Source organism: Chiloscyllium punctatum, chromosome 16 (genome assembly GCF_047496795.1).
Source record: "Chiloscyllium punctatum isolate Juve2018m chromosome 16, sChiPun1.3, whole genome shotgun sequence".
Lineage (NCBI taxonomy): Eukaryota > Metazoa > Chordata > Chondrichthyes > Orectolobiformes > Hemiscylliidae > Chiloscyllium > Chiloscyllium punctatum.
Genome location: NC_092754.1, coordinates 25567522 through 25590219, shown reverse-complemented (window position 1 = coordinate 25590219; position 22698 = coordinate 25567522). Strand labels below are relative to the sequence as shown.

Sequence of the window (22698 nt, the reverse complement as noted above, 5' to 3'; positions counted from 1 at the left end):
ATATTACAAGGAAGTCGTGATTTCACATGTATAGAATGCAAAATTTGTACTGGTCAACTGAGCAGCTGGATATTTGGTAACAGATATTCCAGTAAAAGCACAAACACACGATTTCCACTGGATCCTATGCTTCGGGTCAGAGCAGTGGTTTCAAAATCTAGGTACAGAGACTCCCATTCTACAATGCCTTTGGCTGTTTAAGCAAAGTTAATTTCTTCCTGTATTCCTTTAACAGTAACAGCCCATAGCAGGCTTAATAGGAACTATAGTAAGGTAACTGATTTCAGACAGAGGATCAGCAAATACACTATTACCAGTATCAGCCTAGGCTGCAAATCAGTTTATCTGATTCTACAAGACCAATATTTAGATAAAATAGTTTGTAGATAGAATTACTTATCTTCACAAATATGATTACTGTGTTTTTATAAAAAAGAATGCTTGTCCAATAGGATAAAACCAAGGCACAATTTTAAAAAGGACGAAGTTGGCTGAAATGTCTACTTAGTTCACGAGGTCGTTTGCAATAGTTATTGATCACAACCAGCTCTGACCCTACACCTCCATTTAATGTGAAGCTCCCAGTACCATCCTGATTTATAAATTAGAGTATTCTTTATCCAGACAGATTTCATGGGGTGAATTTTACCAGAAATCGGTTAAGTGTTATTTCTGGTGAGTTTCATGGAGGGTTGCTCTCCAAGGGCAAGTTTTCTGCTGATACCTTTTTAACTCACTCTGACATACCATCACCACAGAAATGGCAATCACTGGATTCAGCACGTAGCCAGTCCGCAACTGCCCAGTGTGGATCATGTTAATTGGGCAGAAGGAAAGTGGCTGCTGATTGCTGCCCATTGTGTGTAACCAGAGACACTGGTGCCTGGAGGGCGGGAGAAACGAGCAGTGAGCTGCAGTCGCCAAGTGACTGCTCTAACTTGAATGGCAAACTATCATCTAGGAAAGATGCTATCATAATGATAATACCAATACATGCAAACAGGCTTATCACTGCTCACTAGTGAGAATCTCGTCTCACTGTTCAACACTTGGTTGGAAACTAGGACTTGTTTGCTCCCAACACTGGGGGGTTCCTTGCTGGCCGTTTCCCAATGTCGGCTCTTGCCCACGTCATTCAGGATTTAAAGAGTAGTTCAACAGGATCTAAAATAAAACAAGCTTCAGGTAGAAAAGACACAAGCAGAAAACTTGTGACTTCTTGTGTTCTGAAGCTCCTGAATTCAGATCAAGTGGAGTCATGATTTTTTGGGTAAATCATGAAACTGGAGACCCACCCCTAATGTGAAATTTATTATGGCCTGCATACATCAGTTCTAATTTAAACCTGACTTCTGGGGAGAACAAGAAACAGAAAATGCTAGCTGACCTGCACATCCCAATGCTACTCATTAGCAGCAATGTCAGTTGCCAGCCCAGTCTCAATGTAAACACAATGCAGAGAATGCTGGAGAAACTCAGCAGGTCTGGCAGACAGAAACAGAGTTAATGCTCAGAGTCTGGTATGACTTCTTCAGAACTGTCTGTTCATACCAACTTTAAAACATCAAGTCTATTTCACTCCAGAAATTCTGCCAGACCTGCTGAATTGCTCCAGCATTCTCTGCTTATTTCAGATTTCTGGCACCCACAGTGTTTTGTCTACACTGATTAACATGCAGGTCGGTTACTTGAAGGGAGCCAGGTAACAATGGGAGCAAAAAGGGATAAAAAGGAATTTTTGCAAATGAGACAGTTAAAATTAGCAGAAGATGACAGCAAGATTTCCTAATAATTGCCAAACACTACCAGTAAATAGGAGCACATACTGTTTTCCCTCTGTGGCCGGTTTCAGGACATATTTGTCAAAATATAGTCTGACCAATCGCTCCCTCTCTTCTAGTCCTGGCAGATCGAAGTTAACAATTTCATCAATACGATCATTGATGGCCCAGTCAAACTGCTCTGGTTGATTGCTAGCCAACACCAGCATAAACCTGTTAGGAAAAACAGATGAGCAGTAATGAGTCAAGTGGCCAGTATATCACAGAAGTGTATAATGAGCTGCACATTGCAATGTGTTCTGTTGCAAAACATTAAAAAGAGGGTAAATCATTACTCATCTCAATTAGTTACGTTCCTCATATTTGGTTCTGGAAAATGATGAGCCCAGAGTAGGGTTGAATGCATCCTTTACCTCAATCATTTCTACAGCAAACAAATTTACAACAGATATGTGGATTTGTGCGAGAGGTCATACATGGGGATGGAAACAGCTGGTATGTGCTGCAAATGTTAAGATGCTAAAGGAGGGTGGAATATAGAAGAGATATAAGGATGGACAGCAGACAGATGAATATCTCTTATCAAAGAGGTTTGTTACTGATCATCAGTACGGTCAAACCAGCTTCCAGCAAGGTTTATTCTAAAGTCACTTTGTGTAGGAACGTTTAAAAATAATTCAGTGCCTCTGGGAATTCAGAAAAGTGCAATGGTGCATGTATGAAATTCATATTGTGCCTTCTTTATCTATGAAAATACTCAGGGGCATAATTATAGATACTCTTTGACACTTGCGTTGTTTTTAAAGGCAGGACTCTGAGGTATTGGTGGAGCGTTGGTCCAATCAAAGCTAATGTAAATTTGAAGGAAGAAATTACATAGCCTATAAATGAAACATTAATGTTCTGATTTTAGGCATAAATATTTTCTACTGCAAACTGACACAGAATGACAACTTGAAAGAGTTCACTTGCCAGAATTCCATGTTCAAAAATAAATAATCTAATGAGAAACATAATAATTGATATTTCCAACTGATTGCAACGTGCAAAATATCCATTGAAGGAAAACTTGAGGCATAAAATTATAATACTTTGTGCTTAATAAAGAAATTTTCAGTTGTTAAATTCACATCAAGAGCTAGTACTGAAATATGAATGCTCAATATAGATTATATTTGCTTGATGTGCATTGTTAGCAGTTTCTTTTTTCCTGAAAGTAGTGTTCACTGCTGGGGTGATGGTTACACAGACACCAATCACCTTCCAGTATGAATTCAGAAGGGCAACTTCCAACTGCAAGTCTAATCAATGTGACATTTCTCAGAATGAGAAGCATCACAGCAGAACTCAATCTAAACTCGAGCTTCCAGCAGGGATTATTAATCAATGATCAGTCATGGGTCTGGATTCACCTGATAGCTGATAATACTGCCTCCACCCCTGCCCTAACAGAGACTAGAGAAGTCAGTGAAAGCAACGCATTGCCAGACACCAACTTGATCTACTAGACACAGCTGCACACTAGATAAAGTTGCTGACTCACTGCAGGAACAGCTTTGTACATACTTAATAGATCAGATCTCAATCAAGGAGAAAATCTCCTCAGCAGAAAGTCAACACCCTCATCCAATGATTCAGCAGAACACCTGCAACATGCGTAGGAGTTAAGATTCTGTGACAGAGAACAAAATCCACTGTCCTGAAAAGCAAAGTCACTGTTAAGCAATTAATTACACTTGGGAAGAATGCTACTGAAATAGAGTTTAAATAATTAACTTGATAGACTGCAACAGTACACAGTTTCTAGTTTCTGAGTGATCTCTCAGGCACAGAGCACTGGATAAAAAGCCCACTGGTAAATCTGGATTGTGATATTCCTGGTGCTATCTGAAGTTTCAGTATTACTACTTTCTGAACTGATATTAGTAGTGTATTTTTTTTTCAAAACTCCAGGTACAAATGATGCTGCCAAGGACATATTTATTGCTCTTACTTTCCAACCATTGAGTTATAGAAAAACTACCTGCATCTTTTTATGGACCGTATACAACTCATTGGAGGGTCAGTGTCAAAATGTTGCAAGTGATATTGTTATTGCTGTGTTGGCAATGGGTGTAGCCCAGTTTCTACTTCTTAGAAGTCCACCGATTAACACCACTGTTCCCCCCATCACTTCATGAATGGTTTTTAAGCTGCACCACATTCTCTCACTTCTTTTAGGACCACAATGTACCATAAGGTTATAGGAGAAAACCCAGTATTTTGCAACCTACTTTCAACGAGGAAATGAGATACGTACTGTTTAATTATCATTTACAACCACAATTAATGTACTGTTGAATGCATCGCCATGGCCTATTCTAGACAAACTGAACACCCATCATGCACTTCTCATTTCAAGATTCCATTTAATCAATTTAACAGTGGAAAACTCCTGTTTCACTTCAGGTTGTGAGGTGAATTACAGAAGGAATACTGTATAATTTCACTGTTTCTAACCCTTGTGTTTAGAACGCATATAGATGTACACATATGCCTTGTAAATGAAAGCCTGATCGTTTTAAGTAACTAGATGGCAACAATTGCAGTTTTCTGCATTTTGCTAATCTCACTTGTCACACATCCCCACAGTTGGATTTCAAACTGCCCTTGCAAACACTAACTTTTAGTTTCCAGTCAACAAACTGAATTTAAATTAAGAAAATTCTGCAAGCAGAAACTCATTTACATTCTCGTGGATTTTTAAAATACAAAACTTGGATATTTAGTCAATAATTTTGTTTGAAACATAATTGCTGAATACCAAAGAAAATAACTGGACCTGGGGGGAGTTTCTTGAGTGTGACGACTTTAGGAAAATCAAAAGTAGTGGAAAAGTAGAGGACAGGGGTAAAAACACAGAATAAGATTGCACCCTCAGCTTCTTGAATTGGACTTAACTCACTTGAGACAACCATCATTACCCGTCTTTTACTAAATTTCAAAAAAAAACTTAGAATGTCAAATTATAGCCAGAAACATTTTGCAACAAATGTAGGGTTTCAGATCCAAATCTGGCAAGGGAAAAATCAATCATGCTTTCTTTTGGACTTTGAGCAAAACAAAAAAGTCTGCCATTATCTTCTCACATTTTGGTTCAAAATCTTATAATAATCTCAATTCACCCCATGTGCAGAACCACAGGGTTGCAGCTATTTTACAGAAATGAAATAAGATGATTCATAAAAGCAGATAAAAGAATCGCAATAACTAAGAATTAATCTTAAAATAGAATATATCCTTCAAAGTGAAATTATGAGCTGCTGCTTATCAATCACCTCATCCTTTCAGTTGAATTGTAATTGTCTTCTCATTTCAAAGAACAATTTTTCCTTCAACCATTTAAAAAAAAACAGGCTGGGAGGCTATCAATAAGCAGGAAGTATGACAGAGGTTAGCTGGAAAGTGCTGATAAGGGTTCCAACTGATAAGTGCATTAGCATTCAGACTTTAGTTAATAATTATGAAAGCACATAGTCAAGAACCATAAATTTATTCAGCTCAGCTTTGCAATTATAGACATTGTAAATGACAGCACTAGGATGCCATACCAATAGATTTTTTTTAGAAGTATAGATAAAATTAAAAGTAGAACGGCAATGCTTAATCAACAAAATTTCTAACTAAAGTCGGATGATGGACTCCGACTGCTACTGTCTGTATTCTTTACACAAGTAAAAGGTTGCCTTGGTAAAGTTGCACATGTTAAAAATTATTACAGTGTCTAATTCTTCCACAAAATTGAGATATTGTTGAAGAATACAAATAAATTATTTTGAGTGGGGATTAAGGTAGAAACTTACATCGATTTAGACTCTGACTGGAAATAGTGCATTTAAAAATGAAAACCATCAGCTTGAGCGTGACTCACCAGTTAGGGGGAGCTGTATCTACATTTATATCCATGCAAAGATGACAAGGTTCAACATTACTTCCAATGCCCACCCAATTTGTATCCTTTGCCCGAGCTATTAGTGCAGCTCACGCATGGGGGAAGCAAAAAAAGTGGTCAATTTCAGGTAAAGTCCAATTATTATTAAGACTGGCTTGAAACTCAACTGTAGCCATCAAATGTCACACACAGCAACTTATTTCATATTAATCCTTTTATGTTTTTGTTCACGAAGGCATCTTGTGACAACTGTCCTTTGGCTCCTAAATGACCTACTGTCTTCTGATTTTGAGGCTAATACCTACTTGTTACTCTGCTCCCCTGTCCGGTACAGGAATGCATTCAATGTCGCTCTCAGGTCTTCACTAATTTTTTCCTATAAAAGCACATCAGGGCAAAAAGAAAATATGAAAGAAAATATATTGCATTTCATAAAGCAACAATTAGCAGCTGTTGAAAACTGTAAACATTTCTCAGTTTGACACCGATAAAGTACAATGAAGCTTGCAGTGCATTCTCTGATCTAGATCACAAGGATATAACATGGCAAAGTTAGTTAGTTTTGGTGTGCAATTACATTAATTCTTTTCTAGTGCCTTTGTTATTATTAATCTGTATAATACTCAATTTCTTCCTCCAAGTGTTGAAATTAATTACGACTGGAAACCAATCAATTCTAAAGTAACAAATGCAGGGGCTACATTGCTCTGAGTCCTGTTGAGAGCAGCAGAGGTTTCTAAAAAAACCAAAACATTATTTCTTCAAACACACTTCAAACCAAAGATGTGAAACAGAAAGAGCAGTAGCTCAGACATAAAAAGAACTACCATACTGAACCAAATATTCCAAACTCAATCTTAATAGGATCATATCTAGGAATGATATTTTTCCACTGTATTTCCCAATTATTAATGGAGAAGTTAAACCAGCTTGTGCATGCTTATACCATAAGAAACAAAAAACAGGAAGAGCCTGTTTTGCCATTTGATAGGATCATGACTAATCAAATATTCCTCACGACCACTCAGAGGCACACTGAAACAGATCCTTCGGTCCAACTCATCCATGCCAACCAGGTGTCCCAAACTAAATTAGTCCCATTTCCCAGCATTTGGTGCATATCCAAGTACCTGTGCAAATATCTTTTAAATGTCATAATAGTACCTGCGTCCACCAGTTCCTCTGGCAGTTCATTCCACATACAATTCACACTGTGAGAAAAGGTTGCCCCTTAGGTCCCCTTGAAATCTTTCCCCTCACCGTAAAATTATGCCCTCTACTTTTGAACTCCCCTTCCCGAGAGAACACACTGTTGTTATTTACCTTACCAATGGCCTGATTTGATAAACCTCTAATAAGGTTACTCCTCAACCTCCTACGACCCAAAGAGAAAAGTCTTAGCGTTTCCAGACTCTCCTTACAACTCAAACGCTCCAGTTCGGGCAACATCCTTATGAATCTTTTCTGCATCCTTTCCAATTCAATAATATCCTTCCTATAGTAGGGGAACCAGAACCGTACACAATATTCCAAAAAAGTGGCCCTCCCATCTTTCGCTACAGCTGCAACACGACATCACAATTCCTATGATTTCCCCTACTGATCAGCCTTAAATACACACAAGGACTTTGCCCCCATGGCTCTGTGGCACAGAGCTCCAAAAATGCTCAACCCTCTGAGAAAAGAAATTCTTCATCTCAGTTTTAAATTGGTATCCCTTCATTCTGAGACTATGCCCTCTGGTTACAGAAAGGAAACCTACTCTCAGCATTTACCCTGCCAAAACCTTAAGAATCCTATAAATTTCAATGTGATTAGATTAGATTAGATTTGATTTCTTACAGTGTGGAAATAGGCCCTTCGGCCCAAGAAGTCCACACCGATCCTCCGAAGAGCAACCCACCCAGACCCATTCCCCTACATTTACTCCTTCACCAAACACTACAGGCAATTTAGCATGGCCAATTCACCTGGCCTGCACATCTTTGGACTGTGGGAGGAAACCGGAGCACCCGGAGGAAACCCACGCAGACACAGGGAGACAGTTGCCTAAGGCGGGAATTGAACCTGGGTCTCTGGCACTGTGAGACAGCAGTGCTAACCACTGTGCCACCGTGAGATCACTTCTCATTCTTCTAAACTCTATTAACTACAGACCCAACCCATTTGGTTTTTGCTCATAAAACAATTCCTCCATACCAGGGATAATCCAAATGAACCTGCTCCTGATCTGCCTCCAAAAAATCTTTCCTTAAATTGGGGTACCAAAACTGCTCACAGTATTCCAGGTGCGATCACACTAGCGTTTTGTATAATTGCAATAAGATGTGCCTCCTCCAGTACCCATGAAATAAGGCCCAACATTTCATTAATTTCCCCGATTAGCTCCTGAACCTTTATGCTAACTTTCTGTGCACAAGTGCCCCAAGTTCCTTTGTATTACAGCTTTCTGCTGTTTTCTCCATTTAAATAATACTGGTCTGATGTTCACCCTTCCAAAATGAACAACTTCACATTTCCCACATTATACTCCATTTGCCAACTTATTGCCCACTTATTTAACCTATCCACATCTCTCTGTAAACAATTTGCATCCCCCTTTGAACTTGGACTTTCCACCTATTTGTGTGACTTCTGCAAATTTGGCTAGAGTATATATATTTCCTTCTCCAAATGTATATTGTGAACAGTTGCAGTCCCAGCACTGATCCCTGTGGAATCCCACTGGTCAAGGGTTGCCAAGGTGAAAAAAGAAACCCATATCTGCATTTGCTGTTTCCTGCCCATTAGCCAATTTTCTATCCATGCCAATATACTACATCTAACACCATGGGATCTTATGTTTTTGTGAGGTACCTTGTCGAACATCTTCTGGAAATCCAAATAGAACACATCTATTGGTTCCCCTTTGGTTGACACTTGCTCAAATAATTCTTTAAAAGTCAGACAGTTTCCCTTTCAAGAAGCCATAATGATTGTGCTTGATTAGATTGTGCTTTTCTAAATGTTCTGCCATTACTTCCTCAAAGTCAAATTTAAATGCTTTTCCAACAATAGAGGGAGATAGTGAGGAAAGAGATCAATCTGAGACTGGTACAGTTGAGAACAGAAGTGAGTCAAACAGTCAGGGTAGGCAGGGACAAGGTAGGACTAATAAATTAGACTGCACTAATTTCAATGCAAGGGGCCTAATGGGGAAGGCAGATGAACTGAGGGCATGGTTAGGAGCATGGGACTGGGATATCATTGCAATTACAGAAACATGGCTCAGGGATGGGCAGGACTGGCAGCTTAATGTTCCAGGATACAAATGCTACAGGAAGGATAGAAAGGGAGTTAAGAGAGGAGGGGAAGTGGCATTTCTGATAAGGGATAGCATTACAGCTGTGCTGACGGAGGGTATTCCTGGAAATATATCCAGGGAAGTTATTTGGGTGGAACTGAGAAATAAGAAAGGGATGATCACCTTATTGGGATTGTATTATAGACCCTCTAATAATCAGAGCGAAATTGAGAAACAAACTTGTAAGGAGATCTCAGCTATCTGTAAGAATAATTGGGTGGTTATGGTAGAGGATTCTAACTTTCTAAACATAGACTGGGATTGCCATAGTGTTAAGGGTTTAGATGGAGAGGAATTTGTTAAGTGTGTGCAAGAAAATTTTCTGATTCAGTACCTACTAGAGAAGGTGCAAATTTGACCTACTCTTGGGAAATAAGGCAAGGTAGGTGACTGAGAAGTCAGTGGGGGAGTACTTTAGGGCCAGCGACCATAATTCCATTAGACTTAAAATAGTGATGGGAAAGGATAGATCAGATCTAAAAGTTGAAGTTCTGAATTGGAGATTGGCCAATTTTGACAGTAGTAGGCAAGAACTTTTGAAAGCTATTTAGGGGCAGATGTTCGCAGGTAAAGGAACAGCTGGAAAATGGGAAGCCTTCAGGAATGAGATAACGAGAATCCAGAGAAAGTATATGCCTGTCAGGGTGAAAGGAAAGGCTGGTTTAGGGAATAGGGAACGCTGGATGACTAAAGAAATTGAGGGTTTGGTTAAGAAAAAGAAGGAAGCATATGTCAAGTATAGACAGGATAGATCGAGTGAATCCTTAGAAGAGTATAAAGGCAGTAGGAGTATACTTAAGAGGGAAATCAGGAGGGGAAAAAAGGGACATGAGATAGCTTTGGAAATAGAATTAAGGAGAATCCAAAAGGTTTTTACAAATACATTAAAGGACAAAAGGGTAATGAGGGAAGAGTATAGGGCCCCTCAAAGATCAGCAAGGCAGCCTTTGTGTGGAGCTGCAGAAAATGGGGGAAATACTAAATGAGTATTTTTGCATCAGTATTTACTGTAGAAAAGGATATGGAAGATAAAGAGTGTAGGGAAATAGACGGTTACACCTTGCAAAATGTCCATATTATACAGGTGGTGGTGCTGGATGGCTTGAAACGCATAAAAGGTGGATAAAACCCCAGGACTTGATCACGTGTACCCTAGAACTCTGAGAAGCTAGAGAAGTGATTGCTGGGCCTCTTGCTGAGATATTTGAATCATCGATAGTCACAGATGAGGTGCTGAAAGACTGGAGGTTGGCTAACATGGTGCCGCTGTTTAAGAAGGGTGGTAAGGACAAGCCAGGGAACTATAGACCAGTGAACCTGACGTTGGTGGTGGGCAAATTGTTGGAGGGAGTCCTGAGGGACAGGATGTATATGTACAGGTAAAGCAAGGACTGATAGTTAACATGGCTTTGTGCATGGGAAATCATGTCTCACAAACTTGATTGAGTTCTTTGAAGAAGTAACAAAGAGGATTATTGAGGGCAGAGCAGTAGATGTGATCTATATGGACTTCAGTAAGGCGTTTGACAGGGTTCCCATGGGAGACTGATTAGCAAGGTTAGATCTCATGGAATACAGGGAGAACTAGCCATTTGGATACAGAACTGGCTCAAAGGTAGAAGACAGAGGGTGGTGGTGGAGGGTTGTTTTTCAGACTGGAGGCCTGTGACCAGTGGAGTGCCACATGATTCGGTGCTGGCTCCTCTACTTTTTGTTATTTACAGAAGTGATGTGGATGTGAGCAAAAGAGGTATAGTTAGTAAGTTTGCAGATGATACGAAAATTGGAGATGTAGTGGACAGCAAAGAAGGTTACCTCAGATTACAACGCGACCTTGATCAGCTGAGAAGTGGCAGATGGAGTTTAATTCAGATAAATGTGAGGTGCTGCATTTTGGGAAAGCAAATCTTAGCAGGACTTTTCCACTTAATGGTAAGGTCCTTGGGAGTGCTACTGAACATTGAGATCTTGGAGTGCAGGCTCATAGCTCCTTAAAAGTGGAGTCACAGGTAGATAGGATAGTGAAGGCGGCATTTGGTATGCTTTCCTTTATTGGCCAGAGTACTGAGTACAGGAGTTGGGAGGTCATGTTGCGGCTGTACAAGACATTGGTTAGGTCACTGTTGGAATATTGCGTGCAATTCTGGCCTCCTTCCTATAGGAAAGATGTTGAGAAACCTGAAAAGATTTACAAGGATGCTGGAGGATTTGAGCTATAGGCTGGAGCTGTTTTCCCTGGAGTGTCGGAGATTGAGGGGTGACCTTATAGAGGTTTACAAAACCATGAGGGGCATGGATAAGATAAATAGACAAAGTCTTTTCCCTGGGGTCAGGGAGTTCAGAACTAGAGGGCATAGGTTTAGGGTGAGAGGGGAAATTTATAAAAGAGACCTCGGGGCAACTTTTTCACACAGAGTGTGGTATGTGTATGGAATGTGCTGCCAGAGGAAGTGGTGGAGGCTGATACAGTTGCAACATTTAAAAGGCAATTGGATGGGTATATGAATAGGAAAGGCTTGAAGGGATATGGGCCAGGTGCTGGCAGGTGGGACTAGATTGGGTTGGGATATCTGGTCGGCATGGACGGGTTGGACCAAAGGGTCTGCTTCCATGCTGTACATCTCTATGACTCTATGTCAGCCTAATTGGTCTATAGTTACCCACTTGTTGCCTCTCTCCCTTCGTGAATAAGGGTGTCACACTGGCATTTTTCCAATCCTCTGATACTGATCAACCAAGGTCACTCAACCTTACTGAGTCAACTAAAGTCTAACAATGGTACCCCACAGCACAGTGGCACTGGGACAGGACTAAGAACAAATCGAGGAGAAAAAGAAGGTTGTAATAAAAAAAATTATGACGTTCGCCAAAAATGTGCATTTGTTTTAAATGCTCACAATTAATTAAGACCATGGACAGGCAATACTTTGTGCCCTAGCAATTGTTTCTGTTTGTAAAGTTTTCAAAAGGACATGTGGGTAATACACTTACTGTTGCTCTCTTTCGAAGGAACGCATCCGCCTCATCCACAAACAGCAAAAGCCTGTGCACAGGAGGCAATTTATGATCATTCCTTTGACTTCAGATAAACACATTGAAATATTTAAACCAAAAGCCCAAAATAATTAATTCTCATTACCCTGACACTTGGACCACTGGTGCTGACACTTGGACCACTGATCTAAGAATAAGGCACTCCCAGGAAACAAACAGTAAGTGGCACCCACGTTTTTAAGCACATTGGTGCAAGTGGATCAAGTGGCAAATTCTGTTTCAGGTGAAAGTCTCTGATGCATGATAGTTGCAAGAATGCTCCGTTAAATGAGTTTTGGCAGCCTCAGCCAAAATGTTTAAAGACATAGGTACACAACCCCTAACACAGCAATATTATGGGAGGGGTTCACATGGTTAATTGCATTTTAGTTCTAATCTGGAAGCAAACACAAGATGAAACAAACAAAAGTATTGCAAATTCTCAGCAGCAACATCCAGCTCCGAGCAAAATCAGATAAAAATTAAGTGGAAAGTAGCAGAGTCCTTAAGGTCACTGCTGTACAAAGCAAGAGCCAAACAGACATTACTGCATGGAGAGGTTTTCAGTCAGTATCCCCCTCCACCAAGAATTAACATGCAATTAACTCATCCCTTTGACATACTAACACTCTTACACTCCCAAATCAAAATGACAAACTCACCCTCTTCTGCTGGTGGCTGCCCAATCAAACACTTTGTGCATGGCCGTGACACCCTCACGACCCATAGGAGCGACATCACCACCCGTCATAATAGCATAATCCATGCCGGAATGTGCAGCTAGTTTCTGAAGGAAAAAAAAGCAAGTCACAAGAAGAATAAATTTGAAAGTAGATATGCTTTCCTGAACCACGAGCTTCCCATTTTCAAAGTGAATAGAAGAGGCATTGATCTCAGCTGTAGGCTCTGAGTATTCTGATTCTTGTGCCTCTTTCCCAAAGCAGGTTTAAAGATGTGCACCTGAAATGCTTTATAGGTAATCAAAATTCCTTTGAGTCTTTGCCACTGTTGTAAAGCAAGAGATGTGGCTCATCAATCAATGCACAGCAATGTCTCAACAAAAACCATGTCAGTGATTATTTTTAAAGTGATGTTGAACTGAAGGATGAATATTGGCTAGGAACTTCAAATAACTCCCTTGCTCCTCTTCTAAAAGTGTCATGTGATCATTTAAAGCCACCAATGGGGGCAGCAGGGTCTTGGTTTAAAATTTGATCCACCAGCCTGAGTGAAGACTGATACAAAGTTATATTCTACATTGGTTTTGTTCTCACAATTTGCATAATTGGCATGTTCAAAATTATTATATTAATATTCATGAATAGTTGCATTAACACTTACATGTGTGGTTACATTAACACTGGTGCTTTTATTACCATTAATATTAGCATACTAGCACACAGGAGTATTCAATTAAACATATTTCTTTGTTGAAGTAGGAGATAATTATATCATGGTGCACAGATCTAAATCATGCATGTCAGAATTCATACATAAACTCTTATATTTCCTACTCCACGTTAGAACAAAAACCCTCAAAATAAACTTAGCACCCTACAATTTCAACAACCCACCAATGGAAGTGCTGCTACTGACAGGAGGGTATAACTACAGTGTAATAGGTTTGCCCAGTTACCAAAATAAATGTGGTCATAAGAAATGATAAGGCAAAAACAGACAGGTTTGCATGCATAAGAACTTATCAATCAATCAGAGAAATGTGGTTACGACATGAATGTATACAATTAATACCAGTACATTCAATTGCATTAGGGTTTTGGCTGTGTTTCAGGTCCAGTATTTCTTAGTTCCAGCACAAACTGAATCACTACAGTGTTATATAAAAAGAAGTATGCTCTCTAAATATAGTCCTACCACACACTATAATTTAAGACTAATTTTCCTTTATGCAATTACAAGTGTTGATGCAAATCTCCACGATTAGAGTGATTAAGCAGCGAGGCTATTTACAATGGAGAGAAATCCTGTGAAATTGTGGAACTGTTGGAAGAGGTGTCAGTATAGTTATTAAACTCTCAAATGAGATATTCCTGTTGATGCTCACTTTACAGGCAATACTGTTAAACATCTGCCCTTGGGAAGAAAATGACATCTCAGCACTGCACAAATCTGATAGGAAATTGCCACACAGAGCAGCCATTGCATGTAATCCATTGCACAGCATAAGCAACCAAGTGTCATGCAACCAGAAATCCTCTGTGCAAGCAGTTATCATTTCAGGGACAATGCAACTTCCTTAAATTAAACTAAAATAATTCAGTTGCACAGACAAGGATACGCTGTCAGCGGTTTAAGTAACCTTAAACAGCCACAGCGCTAATATATTTAGTGACTGTTTCACATACATTACTTGGACAGTGCCACTGAAGCTATTTGGAAAAATCGATTATAGTCTGACCAAGCAGTCTGCTATTCACACACTTTTTTTAAACCTTAAGATTTACGATTCTCCTCATTTATCAATTGTTTTATCTCCAACCCCCCTATCTTAATTAACACCAATTCACAATTCCCGACAGCAGGCTACATCCAACCCCATGCAGAAGTGAAGTGTGTACTTGATGAAGCAAACGACAGTACAAACAAACAGTCTTGAGACAAATAACCCAAAGCCATGTTCATTGTAGCCGGTGACTTCAATGAGGCTAACCTTAAGAATGTGCTAGCGAAATTCCACCAACACATCTCCTGCCCCAAAGGTCTGAACATCGACCATTGTTACACAAGCTTTAAAGATTGCAATTTTTGTCAAGATTTGTAGTTCAGGTTGTAGATTTGCTCGATGAGCGGGAAGGTTTGTTCTCAGACATTTCGTCACCATTGCTAGCCAACATCAAGAAGCACTGGTGCTCTGTCCGACTTCCTATATGTGTGTCTTGATTTGTTGTGGTGGGTGATATCACTTCTGGTTTTCCAAGAAGTTGCTAAATGGGGTCCAAATCAATGTGTTTGCTGTTGGAGTTCCAGTTTGAATGTTAAGCCTCTAGGAACTCTTGTGCTTGTTTCTGTTTAGCCTATCCCAGGATGGATATATTGTCCCAGTCGAATTGATGTCCCTCATTGTCTGTGTGTAAGGATACTAGTGATAGCTGATTGTGTCTTTTGGTGGTTAGTTGAAGTTCTTGTCTCCTGGTGGCTAGTTTCCGCCAGTCTGTCCAATGTAATGTTTGCTGCAGCTACCCACTTCACCTTCAACGACAAGACATATAAACAAATCAATGGGATACCCATGGGATCACCAATATCAGAATTCTTGGCAGAAGCAGCCATGCAGCCCTCTCCTACCCAAGCTTTGGGTCCACTATGTGGATGACACCTTTGTCATGAAATGGAACAAATTAGAAGAAACCCACAAATACAACCAACATCTTTACTGGTATGAAGTTCATCAAAAAGGAAGGGAACAGACTCCCCTCCCTAGATTTCACAGTAGGATGAAAAGCCAATGGAGATCTGCAGACCAGTGTCTCTAGGAAAGTGACACATACAGCCCAGATACTCAACTATAGGAGCAATCAGGCGAAAGTGATAACTGCAGATACTGGAGATTAGAGTCAAGATTAGAGTGGTGCTGGAAATGCACAGGTCAGGCAGCATCTGAGGAACAGGAAAGTTGACGTTTCAGGCAGGGGTCCTTCATCAGGAATGATGATGGGCTCCTGCCCAAAATATCGATTTTCCTGCTCCTCAGATGCTGCTTGACTGACAGGAGCAATCATGTCAACATCCACAAACGGTGCTGCACCTGGACACTATTTAAAAGAGCCAGAACACACTGCAGCACCCAGGAACTACTGAGGTGCCGAAGAAAAGCACCTATACAATGTATTCAAGAACAATGGGTACCTGATAAGCACAGTCCACCTATTCTTACACAACAAACCTAAAAAAGACACAATATGCCCAGAGACTCTAGCCACACTATCATACATTAAAGACATCTCGATGACGACCAGAACTACTCCAGCCCCTTGGCATCCTGGTACCCCACAAACCTACCAACACACTAAAAACAGCTCTTAATGAATCGAAGAACCCTGTAGCAACAAGCAGAACGAACATCATATACAAAATACCCTGCAAGGACTGCAACAAACTACACATTTGACAGACAGGCAGGAAACTAGCCACCAGGATACATGAGCACAAACTAACCAACAAAAGACACGATCAACTATCACTAGTATCTGTACACAGATGACGGGGGACACCAATTTGACAGAGATAATAACCCATCCTGGGACAGGCTAAACAAAGACATGCACGGGAATTCCTAGAGGCCTGGTATTCAAACCGGAACTCCATCAACAAAGATATCTACTCGGACCCCATTTACCATACTCTCAGAAAAAGAACCAGAAGTGGTATCACCCACCACAACAGACCAAAGAAGTGCTTCAAGAGGTTGGTCATGGCTCACATCAACTCAGAAAGCATTGATCCCTTGCAATTCACCTTCCAGCACAATAGGTCCACAGCAAACAGCTCCCTGGTCCTACTCTCATTCCTGGAACATCTGCAAAAAATGGATACCTATGTCAGACTCCTATTTAATTACTACACTCTGCCTTTAACATCACAATCCTAAACAAACTCATCTCCAAACTCCAGGCCTAGCTCTCTGACTCCTACATCTGTAACTGGATTCTTGACTTCCTGACCAATAGACCGCAGTAAGGAAGGACAGGCGACAACACAATAATCCTCAACACTAGTGGCCCGCAAGGCTGCATACTCAGCCCCCCACTACACTCCTTAAACACTCATGACTGTGTGGCCAAATTCCATACCATCCCCATTTATAAGTTTGATGACGACAACACCATCATAGATCAGATCTCAAACAACAATGAGCAGGAGTACATGGAGTGGGCGGCACGGTGGCACAGTGAGTTAGCACTGCTGCCTCACAACGCCAGAGACCCGGGTTCAATTCTCCCCGTGTCTGTGTGGGTTTCCTCCGGGTGCTCCGGTTTCCTCCCACCAGTCTAAAAATGTGCAGGTTAGGTGAATTGGCCATGCTAAATTGCCTGTAGTGTTAGGCGAAAGGGTAAACATAGGGGAATGGGTCTGGGTGGGTTGCACTTCGGCGGGTCGGTGTGGACTTGTTAGGCCGGAGGGCCTGTTTCCACACTAAGTAATCTAAAAAAGATTGAGTGCTCAAAGGCATGGTGTAAAGACAGCAATCTCTCCATCAATTTCAGGAAAACAAAGCAGGTGATCACTCACTTCAGGAAGCAGAGTGGAGGGCATGGCTCTGTATCAATAGTGCCGAGGTGAAGATGGTTGAGAGCGTCAAGTTTCTGGGAGTGACAATCACCAACAATCTGTCCTGATCCACTCATGGCAAGAAAGCACAGCAATGCCTCTACTTCCTGAGGAGGCTAAAGAAAGTCGGCATACCCATGGAGATTCTTACAATTTTTTATAGATGCAGCACAGGAACCATCTATCAGGGCTTGGTACAGCAATTGCTCTGCCCAGGACCATAAGAAACTACAGAGTTGTGAACATAGCCTAGTCCATCATGCAAGTCAATCTTCTATCCATTGACTCAATCTATACCTCTCACTGCCTTGGAAAAGCAGCCAACATCAAAAGACCTCTCCCACCCCAGTTACAACCTCTCCCAACCTCTTTCCATCAGGCAGAAAATACAAAAGCTTAAACACACATGCCAACAGATTCAAGAGCAGCATCTTCCCTGCTGTCAGTAGATTTCTAAATGGACCTCTCAAATTTTTTAGATTAGATTAGATTACTTACAGTGTGGAATCAGGCCCTTCGGCCCAACAAGTCCACACCGCCCCGCCGAAGCGTAACCCACCCATATCAAATGCAATATTGACCACCGTCTTTGTGCAGCTTCTCTGCAGCTGTAACATTGCATTCCTTGCACTGTTCTATTACCCTTATGCATTTTGTATGATATGATCTGCCTGTACTGCATGCAAAACAAAGCTTTTCACTGTACCTAGGTACATGTGACAATAATAAATCAAATCAACTCCAGTTTTACTCTCTTCCACTCTCTTCTGTCGGGCAGAAGATATAGAAGTCCGTATATACATACAAACAGATTCAAAAACAGCTTTTTCCTTCCTGTTGTCAGACCTTTGAATGGACCTTTTTAATATTAATGCTGATCTCTCTCAGCAGCCATAATGTTGTACCCTGCACTTTGTTCTGCTATCCTGAGGCACTTGTATAGTATGATCTACTCATAAAACGCATAAGATAACACTTTTCACTGCACCTTGGTAAATCAAATCAAAGAACTTTATAAATTCAGAGTGTTTCATACCTCAGTAACAGCTGGCGATATACTGATCATTATGCTACTCAATTATGGAATAAATTGCTTCATTTTATTTTTAATCCTTATTAGAGTAATGTACGAGTGCAAACTGCCATGGAGCAAGTGTTGACTCACTAAAGCAATCGTTAAAAATTTACACAATTACAGCAGCATTAATTAAAAGATTATTTCACACTGATTTTGTAAACACAGCATGGATCTGATCATAAAACAACCCTGCCTGATTGTAAATTCATCATACATTTCACTTACTGCTTTTCAGCCCTTTCAGCTGCATATTATTCGGTCTTTCTGCAAACTGCACTCTACAACCAGTAGAATTTAAAGACCAATTAGGAAAGATGTCATTTTCTGGAACGAATATTGCTAAACCACTCTCTTATACATTTTAATTCCTCCTCCATCGTCACATGCACAAACTATCACCATCCAACTACAATTCTGCAGGAGCAGCACATCCTAATCCGTGAAGCAGTCTGTTATTATTAATCCCCTGCTGAGCATATCTGGTGACAAATATCACAAATGATCAACACCTCACATATGCCTGCATCCCAGGCCAAGTTGGAGTATTCCACATTGAACCAAAACAAATGTGTTGGTGAATTGATGTCAAGGCAAAGTATTGAAAATTGCAAGTTTAAGGCAAAGTTAGAAAATTTCAGTCATTCGAATAATGGTGGAAATCCTTTCAGACACTGCACTCTTTTGGGTGAAAAGCTACTGCTGATAATTAATTTGTCATTTAGCTGGAATACCACCTGTGAGATATATCACTGCAGAGTCAGAGCAAAGCTTTCGCACCATCACCTGGCAACATACCATTAATTTAATCACAAAAGGTGCACTATGACTTTTTTTTGCAACTGTGACACAAACTATATGAATTGCTTTAGTGAAAGTCATGATAAAACGCAAGGAGATTTGCTTCTGGAAACACGTGCCATGGTTAACAAAAGCCAAGAAAGCAAGTAACACACTAGAAAGTTTGAAGAAATGAGACCAATGCACAATGAGTTTTTAAAATGGATCATGTTTCATCTTTGTTTGCCTGACTTGTTCTCATCTCTGCTCCAGCTATGGCAAAAGTCAATCTTTATAGTACTGTCATCTAGAGAGAAGATTCTAAACTCAGCCGGTGCAGGTACACATGAAAGATCTGATGATATTATTTAACGAGAAAGGCATGAGTGATCTCCTAGTCTCTTTGTAAAAGCTTTTGTTGCAAACTAGCACTGCTAAAAATAAATCACAAATTGAATATCTATATGATGGATCCTCACTGCAGAAATTGGTTACTGCATTACAACATTGACTGTACACAGAGTAATAACTTGGATGTAAAATGCTTTGGGACAACCCAAGATGACAGACCACATACACAAGCAAGGTCTGCCTTATTTTAACACTGACAGTGAACCAATAAAACAGTATGTTACTATAACTGCCTCAAGCTGCATGCCTATGATACTTTAGTATTTTATAGCCTTAAACAGTACATTTAATGAGAATACCAGGGCTACTGGCTCATTGATTATGCATGGCAATTACTGTTGCTCAAAGCAAGTTTTCAGAGATTATCAATTACAGCAGAGAAGATAGAGGAAGGGTGATGGTGGAGGGGAGCAAGAAGAATTTTGTCGGGGTGTAATTTATTTACTGTTTATCTGAAATTTTCATAAAGGACTGAACATTATTAATCTATTCGCCCAAGAATCTATCCTTTTTGCACTGCAATCTAAAATCACCATTTCCCTAACTGTAATATCCTACATTCTGATATGTAAAGACAAACAGGAAGCACCCCTTTCCCAATTTCTCTCTCACGCACTAAACAACAGTACCTTGGCAAAGAGGGTTTTCCCTGTTCCTGGGGGCCCATACATTAGGATATTTCGGTATAGTCCTTTGTTGCTTTTGGTGTTTCGGGTTGCAATGGCAATATCTCTGACACGTTCCTCCAATTTGGGCTGTGGATGGAAATAAGAATAGAGAACAAATGATATATTCAGAGAATCAAATTATAAATCAATTCAGTTCTCCAGACAGAGAACTGAATGTATTAAATATTACATACATTTTAAAAAACCGAAAAGGAATGGAGCAACTCACACTCAACACCACTCCCTCCAGCGCATCTTGTGGCTTGCTCATCAAACGCTTACCAACCTGAGGAAAAACATATCCAGTTTAAATTACACAATTAATATTATCGTTCATACAGAGCAAATAAGCAAAACCCATTACATCACTTCTTATACCTAAAGGCAAGGAAATACAAAAGCAAAATACCACCGGCTCTACAGCAGAAATTTTCAGTATGTCAGGTAGCAGCTGTAAAGACTGAAGCAGCTAACTCTTAAGGTCAATGACCATCAACATTCGAAACATTATCTCTACTTCCTTCCATAATTACTGCCTGGCCTGAGAAATTCCAGCATGTGTTTTATTTTAGTTGCAGTGCTGGGATATTCTGTTTATTATTTAAACTCAGTGTTAACTCAATGTTAAATTACATTATACACTACAAAATTTGGTTGAAAACCAGACATCTCACACCGATTAAACAAACGGATTAAAATACCCTCTTTGCCTGATGAAAGTAATAAAAACAAGAGCTTTTAAAATACACATTGCTCATGAGTGAATTTAAACATTCACATCCCTATTTGCCACCAACCCCCATTCAGAGTTTCCCCATTTGTGAATGGTTGCGACATGCTACCCTCCCGCCCACCCAACACAAATGGAACACTTGTCACATGCATCATTTGACATTCTATTGCTATTCTTTCTTCAGGATTTCATAATGCCACTGATTCTCATAATTGAGGTACAGCAATAACATCAGTCTAGGCCTGAACTTTGTTCAGTAACAATTACTGAAGCTTACTGGACTTTGCAATAAGTCAAGATTAGAGTGGTGCTGGAAAAGCACAGCAGGTCAGGCAGCATCCAAGGAGCAGGAAAATCGATGTTTTGGGCAAAAGCCCTTCATCAGGAATGAGGCAGGGAGCCTCTGGGGTGGAGAGATAAATGGGAGGGGGTTGGGGCTGGGGAGAAGATAGCTAAGAGTGCAATAGGTGGATGGAGGTGGGGATAAAGGTGATCGGTCGGAGAGGGAGGTGCAGCGGATAGGTGGGAAGGAAGATTGGCAGGCAGGACAGGTCACAAGGATGGTGCTAAGCTGGCAGGTTGGAACTGGGGTAAGGTTGGGGGGGAAATGAGGAAACTGGTGAAGTCCACATTGATGTTCTGGGGTTGAAGTGTTCCGAGGCGGAAGATGAGGTGTTCATCCTCCAGGCGTCGAGCAGTGAGGGAATGGCGGTGGAGAGGCCCAGGACTTGCATGTCCTCGGCAGAGTGGGAGGGGGGAGTTGAAATGTTCAACCATGGGGCAGTGGGGTTGATTGGTGCGGATGTCCCAGAGATGTTCCTTAAAGCACTCTTCGAGAAGGCGCCCAGTCACCCCAATGTAAAGGAGACCGTATCGGGATAACGGATTCAATAAATTACATTGGTGAACGTGCGAGTGAAACTTTGATGGAAGGCTTCTTTGGGCCTTGGATGGGGGAGAGGGGAAAAGGTGTGGGCAATTCCTGCAGTGGCAGGGGAAGGTGCCAGGAAGGGAGGGTGGGTTGTTAGGGGGTGTGGACCTGACCAGGTAGTCACGGAGGGAACGGTCTTTGCAGAAAGCGGATAGGGTGAAGAGGGAAATATATCAATAAGCCACCTTACTTTGATCGGGTGCTTCAATGCTTCCACTAATGTGATACGGGAGGTGTCGCGAACCAGGGATGGTTTTCCCAGTCGGGCCTCAATGTATCTCCCAGCGACTCCTGTAGCATTCTTGGCAGAGTAAACGCCAACAGCCAGGAGTGTGAGCCCAGCCACCTGAAAAGATGAAACAATAGTAGGAAAAAAAATTGGACCACATAATGAGTTACAGCCATTTCTTGGAGGAAGGCACAACAATTCAACACTTTGAATTTAGAAAGCACCAGTTCTCACTCAGAAACCTTACTCTGCTCTATTGGAAAGAGCAAGGGCTCAAGTCACACAATGCTACGTCAGCAAAATAATAAAAGAAAATGATACTAATCAGAAAACAATGGTTACACAATACCAAACTTGCTCTTCAAAGTCAGAAATTGCTGGAGAAACTCAGTGTCTGGCAGAGAAAGCAGAGTTAAAATTTCCACTCCATTGACCCTTCTTACAGAACCAAACTTCTGAATACTGATTTTGATATTGCAGAATCACAGCTCCTT

General features: G+C 40.7%; 1 protein-coding gene across 1 annotated transcript in view; it reads right to left on the bottom strand.

The window, feature by feature from the left end:
* atad3 (ATPase family AAA domain containing 3) overlaps nucleotides 1-22698 on the bottom strand; it is a 59507-nt gene that overhangs the window by 18234 nt on the left and 18575 nt on the right. Inside the window, exons 8-14 of the mRNA XM_072586505.1 lie at nucleotides 22166-22321; nucleotides 20541-20597; nucleotides 20273-20398; nucleotides 12751-12875; nucleotides 12047-12098; nucleotides 6018-6088; nucleotides 1827-1994 (exon numbers count right to left, since the gene is read on the bottom strand). Of these exons, the coding sequence (XP_072442606.1) occupies nucleotides 1827-1994; nucleotides 6018-6088; nucleotides 12047-12098; nucleotides 12751-12875; nucleotides 20273-20398; nucleotides 20541-20597; nucleotides 22166-22321 (755 nt within the window). The remainder of the gene's footprint in view (nucleotides 1-1826; nucleotides 1995-6017; nucleotides 6089-12046; nucleotides 12099-12750; nucleotides 12876-20272; nucleotides 20399-20540; nucleotides 20598-22165; nucleotides 22322-22698) is intronic.